The sequence below is a fragment of the Vipera berus genome (genome assembly GCF_964194415.1).
Source record: "Vipera berus genome assembly, chromosome: 2".
Classification (NCBI taxonomy): Eukaryota; Metazoa; Chordata; class Lepidosauria; order Squamata; family Viperidae; genus Vipera; species Vipera berus.
This window is the reverse complement of record NC_138203.1, coordinates 87,918,280-87,937,123: the sequence shown is the minus strand read 5'-3', so window position 1 is coordinate 87,937,123 and position 18,844 is coordinate 87,918,280. Positions and strand designations below refer to the sequence as shown.

Sequence of the window (18,844 nt, the reverse complement as noted above, 5' to 3'; positions counted from 1 at the left end):
CTCCCCAAACCTCCCCAAACGTCGGCAGGTCTCCGGATCTCCGTGCCTTGCCTGCCTGCTTCTTTCCGCTGCAGAAAGAAGCAGGCAGGCAAGGCACGGAGATCCGGAGACCTGCTGATGATTGGGGAGGTTTGGGCACCTCCCCAAACCTCCCCAAACGTCGGCAGGTCTCCGGATCTCCGTGCCTTGCCTGCCTGCTTCTTTCCGCTGCAGAAAGAAGCAGGCAGGCAAGGCACGGAGATCCGGAGACCTGCTGATGATTGGGGAGGTTTGGGCACCTCCCCAAACCTCCCCAAACGTCGGCAGGTCTCCGGATCTCCGTGCCTTGCCTGCCTGCTAATTTCCACTGCAGAAAGAAGCAGGCAGGCAAGGCACGGAGATCCGGAGACCTGCTGATGATTGGGGAGGTTTGGGCACCTCCCCAAACCTCCCCAAACGTCGGCAGGTCTCCGGATCTCCGTGCCTTGCCTGCCTGCTTCTTTCCGCTGCAGAAAGAAGCAGGCAGGCAAGGCACGGAGATCCGGAGACCTGCTGATGATTGGGGAGGTTTGGGCACCTCCCAAAACCTCCCCAAACGTCGGCAGGTCTCCGGATCTCCGTGCCTTGCCTGCCTGCTTCTTTCCGCTGCAGAAAGGAGCGCGGATCCAGTGTGGGGGGAAAGCCCTTTAGCAGGATTTGCCTGCATGCCGGCGGAGGCTGGATCCGTGCTCCACAAGCCTCTGCCGCCGGCTGGATCCGCGCCCTGCCGCTGCGGAGCGCGGATCCAGCCTCCGCCGGCGGCGGAGGTCTAGGGGTAGTGGGGGGGAGGCCCGTGGACATAGATGGGCTCAAGTGGAAGCCAAGCAGCCCTCCCGAATCTGGGCTTCTGGACGGAGCAGCCGGTGGTGCGTTTCAAAAAGCCAGATAAGGCAGACAGGGAGATGAAGAGTTCAACCGAGTTTCCTCTTTTGTTCAGGCTCCCCCGATCAGACAAAGAACTAGCCAGCGGCAGGTTTCTCCCCTTTTCCCTCCCATCTCTCTTCCCCCAACCCTTGGGTCCCACAGCAACTCACGAACTCCAGCCGCCCCTTCTCCTTCGAAAGGTCTAGATCCCGAGATAAGATATATACAGAAATATACATAAAGAGAGACGGACGCAGGCTGTTGGTTTCTCGCCTCATCCCACGCACGCACGAGGGGGAGAAACAACGCTCTGGGCGGCAGAGTCTTGGAGAAAGAAAAATCGGCTGCAGCCTCGGGGTAGGCTTCTCCGGGGGCGCCGCCGCGATTCTGCAGGGGCCAGGTAGGGAAAACTCGCCGGGGAAAACGGGTGCCGTTGCAGCGCCCGGCGAGTTTAAAAGCAGCGGGTGCAGATGCCTGAACAAAAGAGGAAACTCGGTTGAACTCTTCATCTCCCTGTCTGCCTTATCTGGTCTTTCAAGAGGAGGGTATTCCTTTCACTTCTTGAACTTTCCCAAAGACTTGCAAACTTTTCCAACCATTACTTCCAAGGATCTTTGATGGGGAGAGAAAGCACGGGTGAGCGATGGGGAGAGAAAGCACGGGTGAGCGATGGGGAGAGAAAGCACAGGTGAGCGATGGGGAGAGAAAGCACGGGTGAGCGATGGGGGGGAAAGCACGGGTGAGCGATGGGGAGAGAAAGCACGGGTGAGCGATGGGGAGAGAAAGCACGGGTGAGCGATGGGGAGGGAAAGCACGGGTGAGCGATGGGGAGAGAAAGCACGGGTGAGCGATGGGGAGAGAAAGCACGGGTGAGCGATGGGGAGAGAAAGCACGGGTGAGCGATGGGGAGAGAAAGCACGGGTGAGCGATGGGGAGAGAAAGCACGGGTGAGCGATGGGGAGAGAAAGCACGGGTGAGCGATGGGGGGGAAAGCACGGGTGAGCGATGGGGAGAGAAAGCACGGGTGAGCGATGGGGGGGAAAGCACGGGTGAGCGACTCCGCTCCCTCACCTCACCTCCGGGCCGGGCTTCTCGCCGGCGGGCTGGCTGGCTGGTGCTGGTCCCCGGGCGAGGAAGCGAGCAAGCGGGCGAGCGGCAGCGGCATTTTCGGGGCGGCACGGGTGAGCGATGGGGAGAGAAAGCACGGGTGAGCGATGGGGGGGGAAAGCACGGGTGAGCGATGGGGAGAGAAAGCACGGGTGAGCGATGGGGGGGGAAAGCACGGGTGAGCGATGGGGAGAGAAAGCACGGGTGAGCGATGGGGAGAGAAAGCACGGGTGAGCGATGGGGGGGGAAAGCACGGGTGAGCGATGGGGAGAGAAAGCACGGGTGAGCGATGGGGAGGGAAAGCACGGGTGAGCGATGGGGAGAGAAAGCACGGGTGAGCGATGGGGGGGGAAAGCACGGGTGAGCGATGGGGGGGGAAAGCACGGGTGAGCGATGGGGAGAGAAAGCACGGGTGAGCGATGGGGAGAGAAAGCACGGGTGAGCGATGGGGAGGGAAAGCACGGGTGAGCGATGGGGAGGGAAAGCACGGGTGAGCGATGGGGAGGGAAAGCACGGGTGAGCGATGGGGAGAGAAAGCACGGGTGAGCGATGGGGGGGGAAAGCACGGGTGAGCGATGGGGAGAGAAAGCACGGGTGAGCGATGGGGGGGGAAAGCACGGGTGAGCGATGGGGAGAGAAAGCACGGGTGAGCGATTGGGGGGGAAAGCACGGGTGAGCGATGGGGAGAGAAAGCACGGGTGAGCGATGGGGAGGGAAAGCACGGGTGAGCGATGGGGAGGGAAAGCACGGGTGAGCGATGGGGAGAGAAAGCACGGGTGAGCGATGGGGGGGGAAAGCACGGGTGAGCGATGGGGAGAGAAAGCACGGGTGAGCGATGGGGGGGGAAAGCACGGGTGAGCGATGGGGAGAGAAAGCACGGGTGAGCGATTGGGGGGGGAAAGCACGGGTGAGCGATGGGGAGAGAAAGCACGGGTGAGCGATGGGGAGAGAAAGCACGGGTGAGCGATTGGGGGGGAAAGCACGGGTGAGCGATGGGGAGAGAAAGCACGGGTGAGCGATGGGGAGAGAAAGCACGGGTGAGCGATGGGGAGAGAAAGCACGGGTGAGCGATGGGGAGAGAAAGCACGGGTGAGCGATGGGGAGAGAAAGCACGGGTGAGCGATGGGGGGGAAAGCACGGGTGAGCGATTGGGGGGGAAAGCACGGGTGAGCGATGGGGAGAGAAAGCATGGGTGAGCGATGGGGGGGGAAAGCACGGGTGAGCGATGGGGAGAGAAAGCACGGGTGAGCGATGGGGAGAGAAAGCACGGGTGAGCGATGGGGAGAGAAAGCACGGGTGAGCGATGGGGAGAGAAAGCACGGGTGAGCGATGGGGAGAGAAAGCACGGGTGAGCGATGGGGAGAGAAAGCACGGGTGAGCGATGGGGGGGAAAGCACGGGTGAGCGATGGGGGGGGAAAGCACGGGTGAGCGATGGGGAGAGAAAGCACGGGTGAGCGATGGGGAGAGAAAGCACGGGTGAGCGATGGGGGGGAAAGCACGGGTGAGCGATGGGGAGAGAAAGCACGGGTGAGCGATGGGGGGGAAAGCACGGGTGAGCGATGGGGAGGGAAAGCACGGGTGAGCGATGGGGAGGGAAAGCACGGGTGAGCGATGGGGAGAGAAAGCACGGGTGAGCGATGGGGGGGGAAAGCACGGGTGAGCGATGGGGAGAGAAAGCACGGGTGAGCGATGGGGAGAGAAAGCACGGGTGAGCGATGGGGAGGGAAAGCACGGGTGAGCGATTGGGGGGGGAAAGCACGGGTGAGCGATGGGGAGAGAAAGCACGGGTGAGCGATTGGGGGGGAAAGCACGGGTGAGCGATGGGGAGAGAAAGCACGGGTGAGCGATGGGGAGGGAAAGCACGGGTGAGCGATGGGGAGAGAAAGCACGGGTGAGCGATGGGGGGGGAAAGCACGGGTGAGCGATGGGGAGAGAAAGCACGGGTGAGCGATTGGGGGGGAAAGCACGGGTGAGCGATGGGGAGAGAAAGCACGGGTGAGCGATGGGGAGAGAAAGCACGGGTGAGCGATGGGGAGAGAAAGCACGGGTGAGCGATGGGGAGAGAAAGCACGGGTGAGCGATGGGGAGAGAAAGCACGGGTGAGCGATGGGGGGGAAAGCACGGGTGAGCGATTGGGGGGGAAAGCACGGGTGAGCGATGGGGAGAGAAAGCATGGGTGAGCGATGGGGGGGGAAAGCACGGGTGAGCGATGGGGAGAGAAAGCACGGGTGAGCGATGGGGGGGAAAGCACGGGTGAGCGATGGGGAGAGAAAGCACGGGTGAGCGATGGGGAGAGAAAGCACGGGTGAGCGATGGGGAGAGAAAGCACGGGTGAGCGATGGGGAGAGAAAGCACGGGTGAGCGATGGGGAGAGAAAGCACGGGTGAGCGATGGGGAGAGAAAGCACGGGTGAGCGATGGGGGGGAAAGCACGGGTGAGCGATGGGGGGGGAAAGCACGGGTGAGCGATGGGGAGAGAAAGCACGGGTGAGCGATGGGGAGAGAAAGCACGGGTGAGCGATGGGGGGGAAAGCACGGGTGAGCGATGGGGAGAGAAAGCACGGGTGAGCGATTGGGGGGGAAAGCACGGGTGAGCGATGGGGAGAGAAAGCACGGGTGAGCGATGGGGGGGAAAGCACGGGTGAGCGATGGGGAGAGAAAGCACGGGTGAGCGATGGGGAGAGAAAGCACGGGTGAGCGATGGGGAGAGAAAGCACGGGTGAGCGATGGGGGGGAAAGCACGGGTGAGCGATGGGGAGGGAAAGCACGGGTGAGCGATGGGGGGGGAAAGCACGGGTGAGCGATGGGGAGGGAAAGCACGGGTGAGCGATGGGGGGGGAAAGCACGGGTGAGCGATGGGGAGAGAAAGCACGGGTGAGCGATGGGGGGGAAAGCACGGGTGAGCGATGGGGAGAGAAAGCACGGGTGAGCGATTGGGGGGGAAAGCACGGGTGAGCGATGGGGAGAGAAAGCATGGGTGAGCAATGGGGGGGGAAAGCACGGGTGAGCGATGGGGAGAGAAAGCATGGGTGAGCGATGGGGGGGAAAGCACGGGTGAGCGATGGGGAGAGAAAGCACGGGTGAGCGATGGGGGGGGAAAGCACGGGTGAGCGATGGGGAGAGAAAGCACGGGTGAGCGATTGGGGGGGAAAGCACGGGTGAGCGATGGGGAGAGAAAGCACGGGTGAGCGATGGGGAGAGAAAGCATGGGTGAGCAATGGGGGGGGAAAGCACGGGTGAGCGATGGGGAGAGAAAGCATGGGTGAGCAATGGGGGGGGAAAGCACGGGTGAGCGATGGGGAGAGAAAGCATGGGTGAGCGATGGGGGGGAAAGCACGGGTGAGCGATGGGGAGAGAAAGCACGGGTGAGCGATTGGGGGGGAAAGCACGGGTGAGCGATGGGGAGAGAAAGCACGGGTGAGCGATGGGGGGGGAAAGCACGGGTGAGCGATTGGGGGGGAAAGCACGGGTGAGCGATGGGGGGGAAAGCACGGGTGAGCGATGGGGGGGGAAAGCACGGGTGAGCGATGGGGAGAGAAAGCACGGGTGAGCGATGGGGGGGGAAAGCACGGGTGAGCGATTGGGGGGGAAAGCACGGGTGAGCGATGGGGAGAGAAAGCACGGGTGAGCGATGGGGAGAGAAAGCACGGGTGAGCGATGGGGAGAGAAAGCACGGGTGAGCGATGGGGAGAGAAAGCACGGGTGAGCGATGGGGGGGGAAAGCACGGGTGAGCGATGGGGAGGGAAAGCACGGGTGAGCGATGGGGAGAGAAAGCACGGGTGAGCGATGGGGGGGGAAAGCACGGGTGAGCGATGGGGAGAGAAAGCACGGGTGAGCGATGGGGGGGAAAGCACGGGTGAGCGATTGGGGGGGAAAGCACGGGTGAGCGATGGGGAGAGAAAGCACGGGTGAGCGATGGGGAGAGAAAGCACGGGTGAGCGATGGGGAGAGAAAGCACGGGTGAGCGATGGGGAGAGAAAGCACGGGTGAGCGATGGGGGGGGAAAGCACGGGTGAGTGATGGGGAGAGAAAGCACGGGTGAGCGATGGGGAGAGAAAGCACGGGTGAGCGATGGGGAGAGAAAGCACGGGTGAGCGATGGGGGGGGAAAGCACGGGTGAGCGATGGGGAGAGAAAGCACGGGTGAGCGATGGGGGGGAAAGCACGGGCGATGGGGGGGAAAGCACGGGTGAGCGATGGGGGGGGAAAAGCGGCAGCGGCATTTTCGGGAGCAGCGGGTGAGCGATGGGGGGGGGAAAGCGGCAGCAGCATTTTTGGGGGCAGCGGGTGAGCGATGGGGGGGGGAAAGCGGCAGCAGCATTTTCGGGGGCAGCGGGTGAGCGATGGGGGGGGAAAGCGGCAGCGGCATTTTCGGGGGCAGCGGGTGAGCGATGGGGGGGAAAGCGGCAGCGGCGGTTGTTGGGGGCGCAGCAGGCGAGGCAGCTTCTCTCAGCAGCCTGTTCCGAACGAAGGGACAGTTCTTTTTTTTTGTTGACTGGAGTATAAGCCGAAGTGGAGTTTTTCAGCCCAAAAAGTGGGCTGAAAAATTTGGCTTATACTCAAGTATATACGGTATATACACAATACACACACACACACATATATATAAATACAAGGGACGCGGTGGCTCAGTGGGTTAGGACGCTGAGCTTGTCGATCAGAAGGTCGGCAGTTTGGCGGGTCGAATCCCGAGTGCCGCGTAACAGAGTGAGCGCCTGTTACTCGTCCCAGCTTCTGCCAACCTAGCAGTTTGAAAGCACGTAAAAATGCAAGTAGAAAAATAGGGACCACTATGGTGGGAAGGTAACAGCATTTCGTGCGCCTTTGGTGTCTAGTCATGCCGGCCACGTGACCACGGGGACGTCCTCGGAGAAGCGCTGGCTCTTCGGCTTTGAAACGGAGATGAGCACCGGCCTCTAGAGTCGGAAACGACTAGCACGCATGTGCGGGGGAACCTTTACCTTTATATATAAATACTCAGGTTTGATCCACAAGCAGATCCTCCACAAATAAACGTGACTAGCCTCTCAAAAGCAAAGTATCTTCTGTACATTAATTATAAATAAACATATCAGAAGTAAGATCACATACCAAACAAAGGGGGCATGCTTTAAATAGAAAATAGCATCACCTTTGCTCCCAAGCAGGTCTCAAAATCCTTCTTCATGTCAGAGACAGCCACTTTGTCCTGTGGCCTTTTAGGACCACTGCAACACGGCACAACGCTTTGCAGATCCAATTCTACAATCTACTGAAAAGAAAGGAAGCAGGAAGAAACAGGAACAGAGAGGTGCTAGCTTTCTTGAAACTGCCCCCTTACATATTTATAGAAGTAGTCCTCGACTTACGAGTGTTCATTCAGTGACCGTTCAAAATTACGATGGCACAGAATGAAGGGACTTAAGAACTCATGCCAAAAAAGAGGTTTAATTTTTTTAAAAAAGGCCACTGCAAAAAAAGCTAAAAGAGAGTCAGACAAGCGACAAAATGCTTGGAAAAACCTTCTTTGGAAAGCTTTTTGCTGCTTGACTTTCCTTAAGGACCTAGCTTCTGCTGTGGCCTTTTGCCGCAGGAGCTGAGCCCTTGGCTAGCTTTGCAAAGTATTTTCCTTCGGCTCTCACACACACACACACACACACACAAAAAAAAATCCCCAGAAGGATTTTCTTTGCTTCCTTCACTCTCCCCGCCTCCCTTTTTTCAACGAAAGCTCTTTTCCTCTACTCTTCAGCCTGCCGGCCATTCAACGAGGTAAGGAACTTGCAGATTTTGTCATCCCCTTTCCAGGGATGCAGCAAATTTAGCAAACCTAAGTGGTTAAAGGGGAATCAAGACGGGAGGGCGGAGGAGGAGAAATTAGCTTCAGCACCTAATAAAAGGGGAGGGAGACAGATCAACAAGTCTGTCTCCCTCCCTCCCCCCCTCCCCGCCCCTGAATGCTTTTTTTTCTGTTTTCTTTATTGGGAAAAATAGTGGGTTTATGAGGGAGGGGTAAAGCAGAGAAAGGTTTGAGGAAGCTCATGCTTGCATTTAGAGGGCTGGCTTCCCCAAAGACTAGCAAGAGCTAAGAGAGGTCTACAGTCTCCTGACTACCAGCTGAATGGGGCAGAGGCCTAATCCCCAAGCCTGGCTTCCTTTTTTTTTTTTTTTTTTGCAAAATGTACCACTGGATTGATCACTAAGCTTCCTTCCTGGTGTTTCAAAGCATCAGGGCTTCTCGTGGCCAGCCAAGCACGCAGGCTTGTCTGGAAGCCTCTTTAGCACTTGGGCCTCATTTTGCACCCCTTTTTTAAACTGCTTGCCTGCCTCCTTTTTTGGATCCAGCTGGGTGGTAGGCCTCCCAGGGGCCTGCCCCGTCCACGAGACACCTCTAGTCCACTTAATGACCCTTGTCGTTTGACAACTACGTGAGGAACAACAGAGGTTGGGGAGGGGTGCAGGGGCCATTACAGTGGTTAAGTTGCAAGTCGAGGACGGCCTATACGTTCTGTGTAATTTCTCCCATCTAGCGCCCCTGTAAATATGCTGAGAGCCACATCCCCTAGGAATTAAGAGCTGGAGTCCAACAGGCCTCTGTCAAGCAGGGGCAGTCTGCATTGGCAGCCTTTCGGGGGGCCTCCGGTCGCCACAGATTATTAAGAGAGACGTCCCTTCCAGCCAGCAAGGGCAATTCTGGCAGTATTGGGGAACTGCAGCCTCTCACTTTGGAAAGATCTTGTATAAAGGGGATCTATTGCCTCTCGAGAGTTTGCAATGACGGTTTGCCATTCATCAAAAAAGCTGAGAGGAGGGCTATTGCAAAGTACAGAGCGTGCCCAAATCACCAAGATTAATAGCACAATCTTGGGGGAATGATTTCAACACAGGCCTGTACCAGCCTGAATTGAAACCACCAGCGGCTTCATTGTACGTCTGCCAATGTTCTTCGTGCTCCTTTCTAGTTCTGAAATCCCAGCCATGAGGTGTTAATAAGAGGGTTTTTCTCCAGTCCTTCCTCGGTGGTCTGCCCTGGGTAGGGGGTGGGCTTAATCTGATGGGGTAGCTCCTGTGCTGACTTGTTTCAAAGGCTTCAGCAATAATTTTAACTAGGCAAGAAGCCTTGAGGTTATCCATCTTTCGCTTCCACCAAGTCAAGATGCACGGTACTTAAGGCCAGTCGACAGATTTGGGCAGAAAATTCAACAATGCATTTCGCGTCAATAGAAATCCAATTAGATTGCCAGAGGTAGCCGCACGATTCTGCCTACTCTATGACCATCCAGTAATTTTAAAAACATAACCCGTTTTTAGATATCTTTTAATTTAGCCACTGTACTCATTAGAGGCTTTTGTAGCTCTTCTAATGTGATCAGCTTCTATGTTTTCAGTCAGTGGAAGATGCAGGATCATTTCCTGAGAGGTCTAAAAGTCAGGGGCTTGTCCCTGGAGGAAAGTGCAAATTTAAGAACAGGTACCTGAGTAAAATCTGGATCCTGAGATGAGTTATTGAAATCTCTAAACATCCCTGTAGCCTCAAGGTACTTTCTTATATGATTAATCTTTTCTTGATCACGGCCTGTAGCGGACAAAAATAGCAACTCGGTGAATGTACAAAAAAGATAGTAAGACCATTTCTTAAGGAACAGCAAACCTAAAATGCAATATAGAATTTCAGAAAACCTCGAGTGTATACATCAAATGTACAATATTGGGCACTACCAAACTATCTAGTGTGCACACTAACAGCCTGATTGTAAAGTTCTAACCAAACTTTAAAAATGAAGAATATAAACATGTCTGAATCATCATATTGGCACTTCCAATGTATACTTACACAGCTAACTTTTCATGTAATGAGAAGATATTTTGGGTGTAATTGAAACATACTGCATGCAAAACATGGTGGAGGATTTACTATTTATATGTTCAATAGTATATGAAATGCATACGGTCTATATATAAATGTGCATGTAATATCCCTGAAACTATTAGTTGAGCTGATGGGTCAATTTCTTGAATTAATAAGCAAGTTTGTTCTTTACTAACTTTAATTTTCAGGATGACATGTGTCTTGTTTGTGAAATTAGAAGTTCAGATTGGAAGACTGGCTGCATCTGACTTACTAACTAAATACACTAAAGTATAGGAACTTGAACAATTCACACATGAGGTTGGACCAGTATTTTATATTTTGCTAAAACTGTGATTTTCAATTGTCTAACCAATGTAAGCCACCTTATCAGATCACATACTGACCAAAGCATAGTTCACAAATCTCCAATATTTAATTTTATGTATAGGCACATAAAGCAATAAATATTGTTCAAATTCAGATGCAGGAAATCCTAGTTTACTATTAAAAAATAGCAAATAGAACCTCAGAACTATCTAGGGCAGGGCTGTCAAACTCAATTTCATTGAGGGCCGCATCAGCATTGCGGTTGCCCTCAGGGGGCCGGGTGGGTGTGGCCTGGGTGGGCGTGGCCTACTGGGTGGGCGTGGCTAGAGTGCGTATGGCCTACTGGTTGGGCATGGCCAGCTCTGCATCGTTCGCATCAAGGGTGCCTATGGGGGCCTGGGCAGGAGTGGGACAGATCTGAGGGTCTCTGGCAGAAGGAGGGTCTCTGGGCCAGGACCAGGGCAGTGGGGGCCTTTCCCTCACTGTTTCCAGGATGGCTTCGCGGGCCGCATGAAACCACTTAGCGGGCCGGATCTGGCCCCCGAGCCTTGTGTTTGACGTGTCTGATCTAGGGGGTCCCTTCTGTCTATGGAATTGGGGAGAGAAGAGAAAAAACTTTCGGTTATGAATTGCTACAAACCACTTTTTCCCATTTTATATGAATTATGAGAAACTATGAATATCGCCCAGTTGGCTGAGAAAACAGGATAAATTATATGGGACACAATCACAAGTAGAATCTATACATACAATCTGAACTCCTTTCTCCCACTCAAGCGAAAAGGAATGGGAGGATAGAAATGCACCAATATCTCCTTTCTCTTCTACCTGAAATAGCCACACTTTTTAACTCAGAATCCTTTCGCCCTTTGGGGTTAATTGGTCCATTTGGTACGTTGAGGTCTGCTGTGGGAATTTGAAGTCTTCCATGAGATTTCCTTTTTATAGCGATTGCTATAGTGCAAGGGTCTTCAAACCTGGCCCTTTTATGACTTGTGGACTTCAACTCCCAAAATTCCTCAGCCAGGCATGCCTGGCTGAGGAATTCTGGGAGTTGAAGTCCACAAGTCATAAAAGGGCCAAGTCTGAAGACCCCTGCTATAGTGGCTATCTTTAATTACAGAATCTTATCTTGCTGCACCACCTCTGGTTCCGCAAGGTATTTTCCATAGTGCCAGCTTCCCCCTTTTTTTTTTATCCCGAGGTCTATCTATATGACTGTTATGGGGATTTCCTGCATTGCTTAAGGAAACGTGGCATCCTGTCCACTGTGCAGTTTTGCGTCGTGCCAGCTTTCCATTCAATTTTTAAAACCGCATTAGAATTAAGATTTTAAAGAACCGGAGAATCTCGATACATGGCCAAGACTGGTGCTTACCTTTCTTTCCACGAACGCTGGGTTGGTTTAAATGGGCTAGTCTTAAAGCAGGCAACCTATCACCATCTGAAATGAATGCTTTCTTGTTTCAGAAACCCTGGTTTCACATATTGCCTTTTCTCCACTCACCAGTTTGAACTAAGTATTTGATGCTAACTTCATCCACTGGGAAAAAGGCGGCAGTCGCTCCGTATTCTGGGCACATATTGGCAATGGTAGCTCGATCAGCAATGGATAGCTGAGCAACACCAGGCCCGAAGAACTCGACAAATTTGCCCACAACACCTACTTGCCGTAAATGCTGCAACACATTTAAGTCTGCATTCAGTCCCATGTTCATAGCATATTTTATACTATATCTAATAAGACTGAATACAGTCATAACCGAGCTTTGGTTTTGTTTTTTTTAATAAATGAGAATCTGAGGTTCCATCTAAGCAAAATTTGCTGCCAAATCTAAACCTATCTTGCAACACTAGATACAAATTTAATAATAGGTTCCATTGAATTCCAATAATTCTTGTGGATAAATACAACTGCGTTACAGTTTTAAAATATGACACAAAACTTTCTGTTGGAAGTTTAGAGTAAAAATCCCTCTGAGTGTAAGTTACCAACCAGTATCCCCCATAAACTGAAATCTCACTATCTCCAGTTTGCGTTGGCTGCCTCAATCAACTTAATGTTGGCTGAGTTCTATTTTTATGCCTCTTGGAACCCCTTTAATGTTTGTTGATAACTGATAGTAAATTTTATTGCACTTTTGAATTAGGAAACAATTATAACGTCGTCATCAAATTAAGTATATCACAAGTAAAAATCCTGCACACGTCTAATATGCACTAACATACTTTGTGGTCCTCTGTATCTCTGCATTAAGAGACACCCTTATCTCTAAAAGGTGGTACTATTGAACTATTCTATTCATTCAATACTGCTGACACACATTAGTGCTTAGAGTAGTGACCACTACGTGATTTTGTAGATTACATTAAATTGGAATAAACAATCTCAGAAATAAAGTTCAAACACTTACTGATGCCACTTGACGGAGAGGACTTAGACTCTACATCTTGCATCTATCAGCATGCAGATTTCTGAGATTAATTAAGCAATAGCCTTGTATCAAGATCAGCCGTGGTCAGTCAAGCAAGTTATTACCTTGGTAACCGTGAGCACTATGTCTGTGGATGTGACCAATGGCTGAGGACTACCGCTCAGTCTGTAGCCAATCACTTCGGGAAGTACCATACTGATTGGTTGGCCCAGCATCACTGCTTCAGCTTCAATACCACCCACACCTGATCAATGAGAATGAGGGAGGGGGGGAGAGAGAGAGGGGGTATTAAATATAATTGCTAATTTATCTTGCAGCAACATCCAAAGAAAGCAACAGTGGATCAACAATTTTATTGACGGGGAGGTGAAAACAGTAGTTATTCATCTAAAATGAAGCTTTTCCATATGCTTTCAGAAATGCAAGTAACCCGGTAGGGTAAAAAACATCAGAAGTGTACTGTTAGAGCAAAACAATAGCCTGTCCAGGTTAGGTTTTTGTTCCCACAATGCCCAAGCAGGTGGTAACAGGAAGACCCAACAAAACAAAGGCCCCCAAACATTTGGGCACCAGGGACCGGTTTTGTGGAGAGAGGTTTTTTTGTGGACCGGAGGGTTAGGGTGGTTTTGTGTGCTGCCTGCATCCAATGGATAGGGCTTTGCTTGTTTGTGGACCGGTTGCTGGCATGCTGTGGCCTGGTACTGGTCCACGAACCAGGGGTTGGGGACACCTGCACTGGCATGTCCCCTGCCCAGTTTCCCCAAAGAACTCACACTGGACTGAGAAGCTGCAAAGCACCCAGTTTCAAAGTAGGATTCACCAATCTGCAGATGAAATTAAGCTAAGCGTTGCACCCCTTGAGAAACATGTACGTGCTAAACACGTGGTATAGTTTTGCTATAAAAGCTCTGCTGTAAGGATCAAACATATAAACTCTTTTAACTTGTGAACCTGTTCTCTCGCACTATGCAAATCACCATGCATGCAAAATCAAGGTTTCCCCCTTTCCACAGGCACTTAGAACACAATTAACCTAAAAACAAGGGAATAAGGCATTTAAATGTAAAGGAATCAGTGAGCTTAAGAACAGGGAATGGAAGAACCGTAAGCACACAACTATCATAAAAAGAGTACTGTCTTTGCATTTAATGCCTCCTTCCCTTGTTAGATCCTACATCTTCTTCCTATATTCATAACCCCCCCCCCCAATACTCTCACATGCAAACATCTGCCAACCATGACATCAGGAAGCATATTTTATTAAGCAGCGGAACACCAGGCACGCATCTCTTCATCAAATTTAGATCAATTGTGGACCTAGTTTTCCTTGGCTATTACCAGAGGAAAACAAGGCTATGTTTTGTACACTGTCTTATCGATTTTAAAGGGATACACCACCACATTTCTAGATACATACGGCTTTCCCCACTTGTATCTAACCGTGGCACGTGTCTTGGCTGGATGTTTTTTTCCTGTGCCCCCCCAACACATTGTTTTGCGGTGGTAAGTGACCCCTTCTTAAGTCATCCTTCAGTTTAATCATAGTTGAGGGTAGTCTGAAATCTGCTAAGATTGTCAACTTTGATCTTGAATTGATATAAGGACGCTGAGCTTGCCGATCAGATGGTCAGCAGTTTGGCGGGTCGAATCCCGAGTGCTGCGTAACAGAGTGAGCGCCTGTTACTCGTCCCAGCTTCTGCCAACCTAGCAGTTTGAAAGCACGTAAAAATGCAAGTAGAAAAGTAGGGACCACTACGGTGGGAAGGTAACAGCGTTCCGTGTGCCTTTGGCGTCTAGTCATGCCGGCCACATGACCACGGAGACATCCTCGGACAAGCGCTGGCTCTTCGGCTTTGAAATGGAGATGAGCACTGGCCCCTAGAGTCGGAAACGACTAGCACGCATGTGCGGGGGAACCTTTACCTTTACTTACCTAGTGTCTTCAAAAGAATAATAAGACACACGGCTCAGCAACTGGGGCAGCAAATTTCATGCCATTATGGTTTGAGCCACCTCCAGAATAAGTAGGGAACACTTCAACTAAGCGGTGAGGAAAGGCCTGTAGTTGTACTCATTAAATCAAACAAGTCTTTAAAAGTTTATTACTTTGCACAGTATGCATTTTTATGTTAGCTGATCAAGCAAGTGTGAGCGAGCGTGTGTGTGTGTGTGTGTGTGTGTGTGTGTGTGTGTGTGTGTGTGTGTAAAACCAAACAAACCACATCTGGAATTGGAAGAGAAACCTGTGGTTTCCTGCCAGATGCTGAGTCAAAGCATTCTCTAGAAAGATTAAGCGTATTGCTACTTTCAGCTTATTTTAAAAGTGATTATGAGGGTCAAATTTGCTGGGTTTTTTTTCCCTTGGGATTTAAAAGGGTCTTTTAGGGATTTAATATTTAGGAGAGGGGTTCTAATTAATATACGTGATTATTTTTTGAATCCCTATTTTAAACTCTTTCCAGCGTGGCTAGACATTCTGAGATGCAAGAAATCAAGGACAGTATTTTAAGATCTCACTGCGTGATTTTGCTTTCTTTTTGACACATGCCAATCTTAACTTCCCCTTGCTTTATCAACCTTTCTTCTCTCTTCACAGACCAGTACAGATCTATATCAAGGCTCTCTCGACATACATTAAGAATCTCAACTTTATCACCATCAATATTAAAATCCTGCCTTTAATTAGATTAGATTAGATTAGATTAGATTTATTGAATTTATATGCCGCCCTTCTCCCCAAAGACTCAGGGCGGCTCACAACAAAAATTTTTAAGAAACATGGAATACAAAATTTAAAAAAGAATTAAACAATAAATGTAATAGATACATGACAATTTAACTCAATAAAAGCCAAATTTAAAAAACATATAGTCAGTCCAGACCCGCTTGTTGGAATAACCAAGTCTTCAGGTCACGGCGGAAAGACTGAAGGTCAGGGGCCATCCGCAGCTCCGGAGGCAGTTCATTCCAGAGGGTCGGCGTGCCCACAGAGAAGGCTTTCCCCCTGTGGGTCGCCAGACGGCATTGCCTGGCCAACGGCACCCTGAGGAGGCCGACTTTGTGGGAGCGAACCGGGCGATGGGAGGTTGATAATGGCAGCAGGTGGTCTCGCAAGTACCCCGGGCCTAAGCCATATAGGGCTTTAAAGGTTATTACCAGCACCTTGAATTGCACCCGGAGGGTAACCGGAAGCCAATGCAGCTCACGGAGGAGTGGTGTAACATGGGAGTATCAAGATACTTCCATAAGCACCTGCGCAGCTGCATTTTGCACCAGCTGAAGCCTCCGGGTGCACTTCAAGGGCAGCCCCATGTAAAGAGCATTGCAGTAATCCAGGCGAGAAGTGACGAGGGCATGGGTAACCATGCATAGGGCATCTCGGTTCAGAAAGGGGCACAACTGGCGCACTAGGCGAACCTGTGCAAAGGCCCCCCTGGTCACGGCCATTAGATGAACTTCCAAATTAAGCCATGAATCCAGGAGGACACCCAAGTTGCGAGCCCTTTCTGAGGGGGGCAGTGCCTCCCCCCATCAAAAGAGATGGAACGTTGAACCATACGAGATGCCAGTATCCACAGCCACTCAGTCTTGGAGGGTTTGAGCCTGAGCCTGAGCCTGTTCCTTCCCATCCAGACCCGCACTGCCTCCAGGCACCGGGACATCACGTCAAGGGCATCACTGGGTTGGCTAGGGATGGAGATGAACAGCTGGGTATCATTGGCATATTGGTGATACCTCACCCCGAAGCCACGGATGATCTCACCCAGCGGCTTCATATAGATGTTAAACAGGAGGGGAGAGAACCAACCCGAGGCACCCCACAAGAGAGGGGCCTCGGGGTAGATCTCTGTCCCCCTGCCGATACAAACTGCAAACAGCCCGAGAGGTAGGAGGAGAACCACCGTAAAACAGTGCCTCCCACTCCCAACCCCTCGAGCCATCGCAGCAAGATACCATGGTCGATGATATCAAAAGCCGCTGAGAGGTCAAGTAGGACCAGGATAGAGGAACAGCCCCTGTCCTGGGCCCGGCAGAGATCATCAACCAGTGCGACCAATGCCGTTTCCGTGGTGTAGCCGGGCCTGAAACCGGACTGGTAATCTAGAATCAGGAAGATTTTGATCTTAAAATAAAGTGGAGTAAGAATGCAAGCAAGATGTATAAACATTAGAATTCTTCCAAGTATATTCCTGGCATGTGGGAACATTTCTTCTGGGGACTGACAATGACTGATATTATCCAAGGTGTAAACTTCTTCTCTTCCCACGGAAGGGGCCAAAATAATCTTCATCTGACTCAGTGATTTATGGTGAGAACTTTGAAATTAGAGAAATTAAAGGCATGGCTTCTATCTTGTGAGACTTTTGTCATCCTTCAATCACAGGGACAATCTCTGATTTGTTTCCTTCCACCATTCAAGAATAGGGCTATTTCAGTAGTGGTATTAATTTGTCACAGGATAACTTAAGTGGTGTTTTTCCCCCCTAACTTTCCAGAGAAATGTCAACATGGTGCTGCTTATACCAGCATTTCCTTGGATCAGACATCAACTACGGTATGAAAAGACCTAGGCCAGGGGTAGGCAACCTCGGCTCTTTTATGACTCATGGACTTCAACTCCCAGAATTCCTGAGTCAGCTGACTCAGGAATTCTGGGAGTTGAAGTCCATGAGTCATAAAAGAGCCGAGGTTGCCTACCCCTGACCTAGGCCATACATAGTTATGGCTAGATATGGGCTCCACCTATGAATTTGATCCCTTCTCTGTTTTTGTACTGGGGTTAGTAACCGCTTGCTTTTTCTCCTATTGAAATGCCTGCTATAGGGTCTTCTTCTGCTACTACATTTGAAGAGGTTGTGTGATCTGAAGTTCCTGGCCTGAATTAGCCTTTTTTTAAAAAATAAAATAAAACCATTGACCGGATATAGGGAATATATTAATTTTCCAGACATTTTGGATTTTGGCTAGAGATGTTGGAAGCTGCACTTCAGCAAGATCAGGACTCCAAGTTCGATTGCATGGTCCATATCCCAAAGGCGCTTTTTCAAAAGGCAACTGGAGTTTTGTTTTTCCTTGAAGTTTCACTTCTCATCCAAGAAGCTTCTTCATTTCAGAGAATTTTCAGAGAACTGAAGAAGCTTCTTGACTGAGAAGCGAAATGTCTTCAAGGAGAAACAAAGTCCAGTTGCCACTTGAAAAAAAGCACCTTTGGGGCAGCCATTACCTGGATGACTGAGAATCTCCATAGACATGTGCATGTTATCTATGGATTTATTTTTTCCTCAGAAGATGAAGAGCCATTTTGGTCAAATGGTTAAGGCATCAGGCTTAGAAAGCAGGGAATTGTGAGTTCTAGTCACACCTTAGCCATGAAAACCAACTGGGTAATTCTAGGCCAGTCTCTCTCTCTCTTTCTCAGCCCAACCCACCTCACAGGTCTGTGAGAAGGAGGAGGAGGAGGAGGAAGGGATATTGGGTATATTCATCACCTTGAGTTGTTTGTAAACATAAAAAAGGTGTGATGAAAATAATAAACAAGCATACAAAGCTATTTGAACAGAAACAAATTTTATCTCAGTCCATTATTTATCAAGAGGGGAGGGAACAACAAGAAGAAATTCAGAATAACACCTTCTCATTCTTTGAATTTTGCTAAACACCACTTAAATTCCCAATGAATAGACGGCTTAATTTTAAAAGCACTTACCCCAGCCAAGCACACCCAAGCCGTTAATCATTGTGGTATGTGAATCGGTACCCACCACACTGTCTGGATAATGGAATCCGTTCTGATCAAAGACAACTCTTGCCAGATATTCTAAATTCACCTGGTGGACAATTCCTGAACCTGGAGGAATAATTCTCATGTTCTGGAAGGCTTGAGAGCCCCACTAAAACACAAATGGAAAAGAGGGAAATGTCTTAAGAAGTAGAAAAATTAAGAACGAAGTATTTCACTAGCCTAGTCAGCAAACCTCATTCAGTTGATAAGGTTTGGGATATGAAGATTTGATTTATAGACTATTCTGCCCACTTGGACCTACTACCCAGCTTTTGAAGTTCTATTCAGACTTTGTGGTTTCACCAATGTAGGGTTTCAGTCTAGACCTCTGTATTTTTTTAATCTTAAAATTTGACGTGATATAAAATTAAGATATTACACTCAAGCAAACAGCCACATTCTAATTGGCTAGCCACTGAATCAGATGCATAAGCTAGACAGAAATTACAAAATTAACTGTCTGGCTTGGTATGCGTGATA

General features: G+C 50.4%; 1 protein-coding gene across 2 annotated transcripts in view; it reads right to left on the bottom strand.

The window, feature by feature from the left end:
• The window catches only part of ACO1 (aconitase 1), a 60,323-nt gene that overhangs the window by 17,063 nt on the left and 24,416 nt on the right, over nt 1–18,844 (bottom strand). For both annotated transcript variants that reach the window (XM_081317145.1, XM_081317146.1), the window contains 5 exons: nt 18,290–18,473; nt 12,687–12,826; nt 11,655–11,826; nt 9,444–9,544; nt 7,121–7,237 (listed from right to left, as the gene is read on the bottom strand). In XM_081317145.1, coding sequence (XP_081173271.1) covers nt 7,121–7,237; nt 9,444–9,544; nt 11,655–11,826; nt 12,687–12,826; nt 18,290–18,473 — 714 coding nt within the window. The remainder of the gene's footprint in view (nt 1–7,120; nt 7,238–9,443; nt 9,545–11,654; nt 11,827–12,686; nt 12,827–18,289; nt 18,474–18,844) is intronic.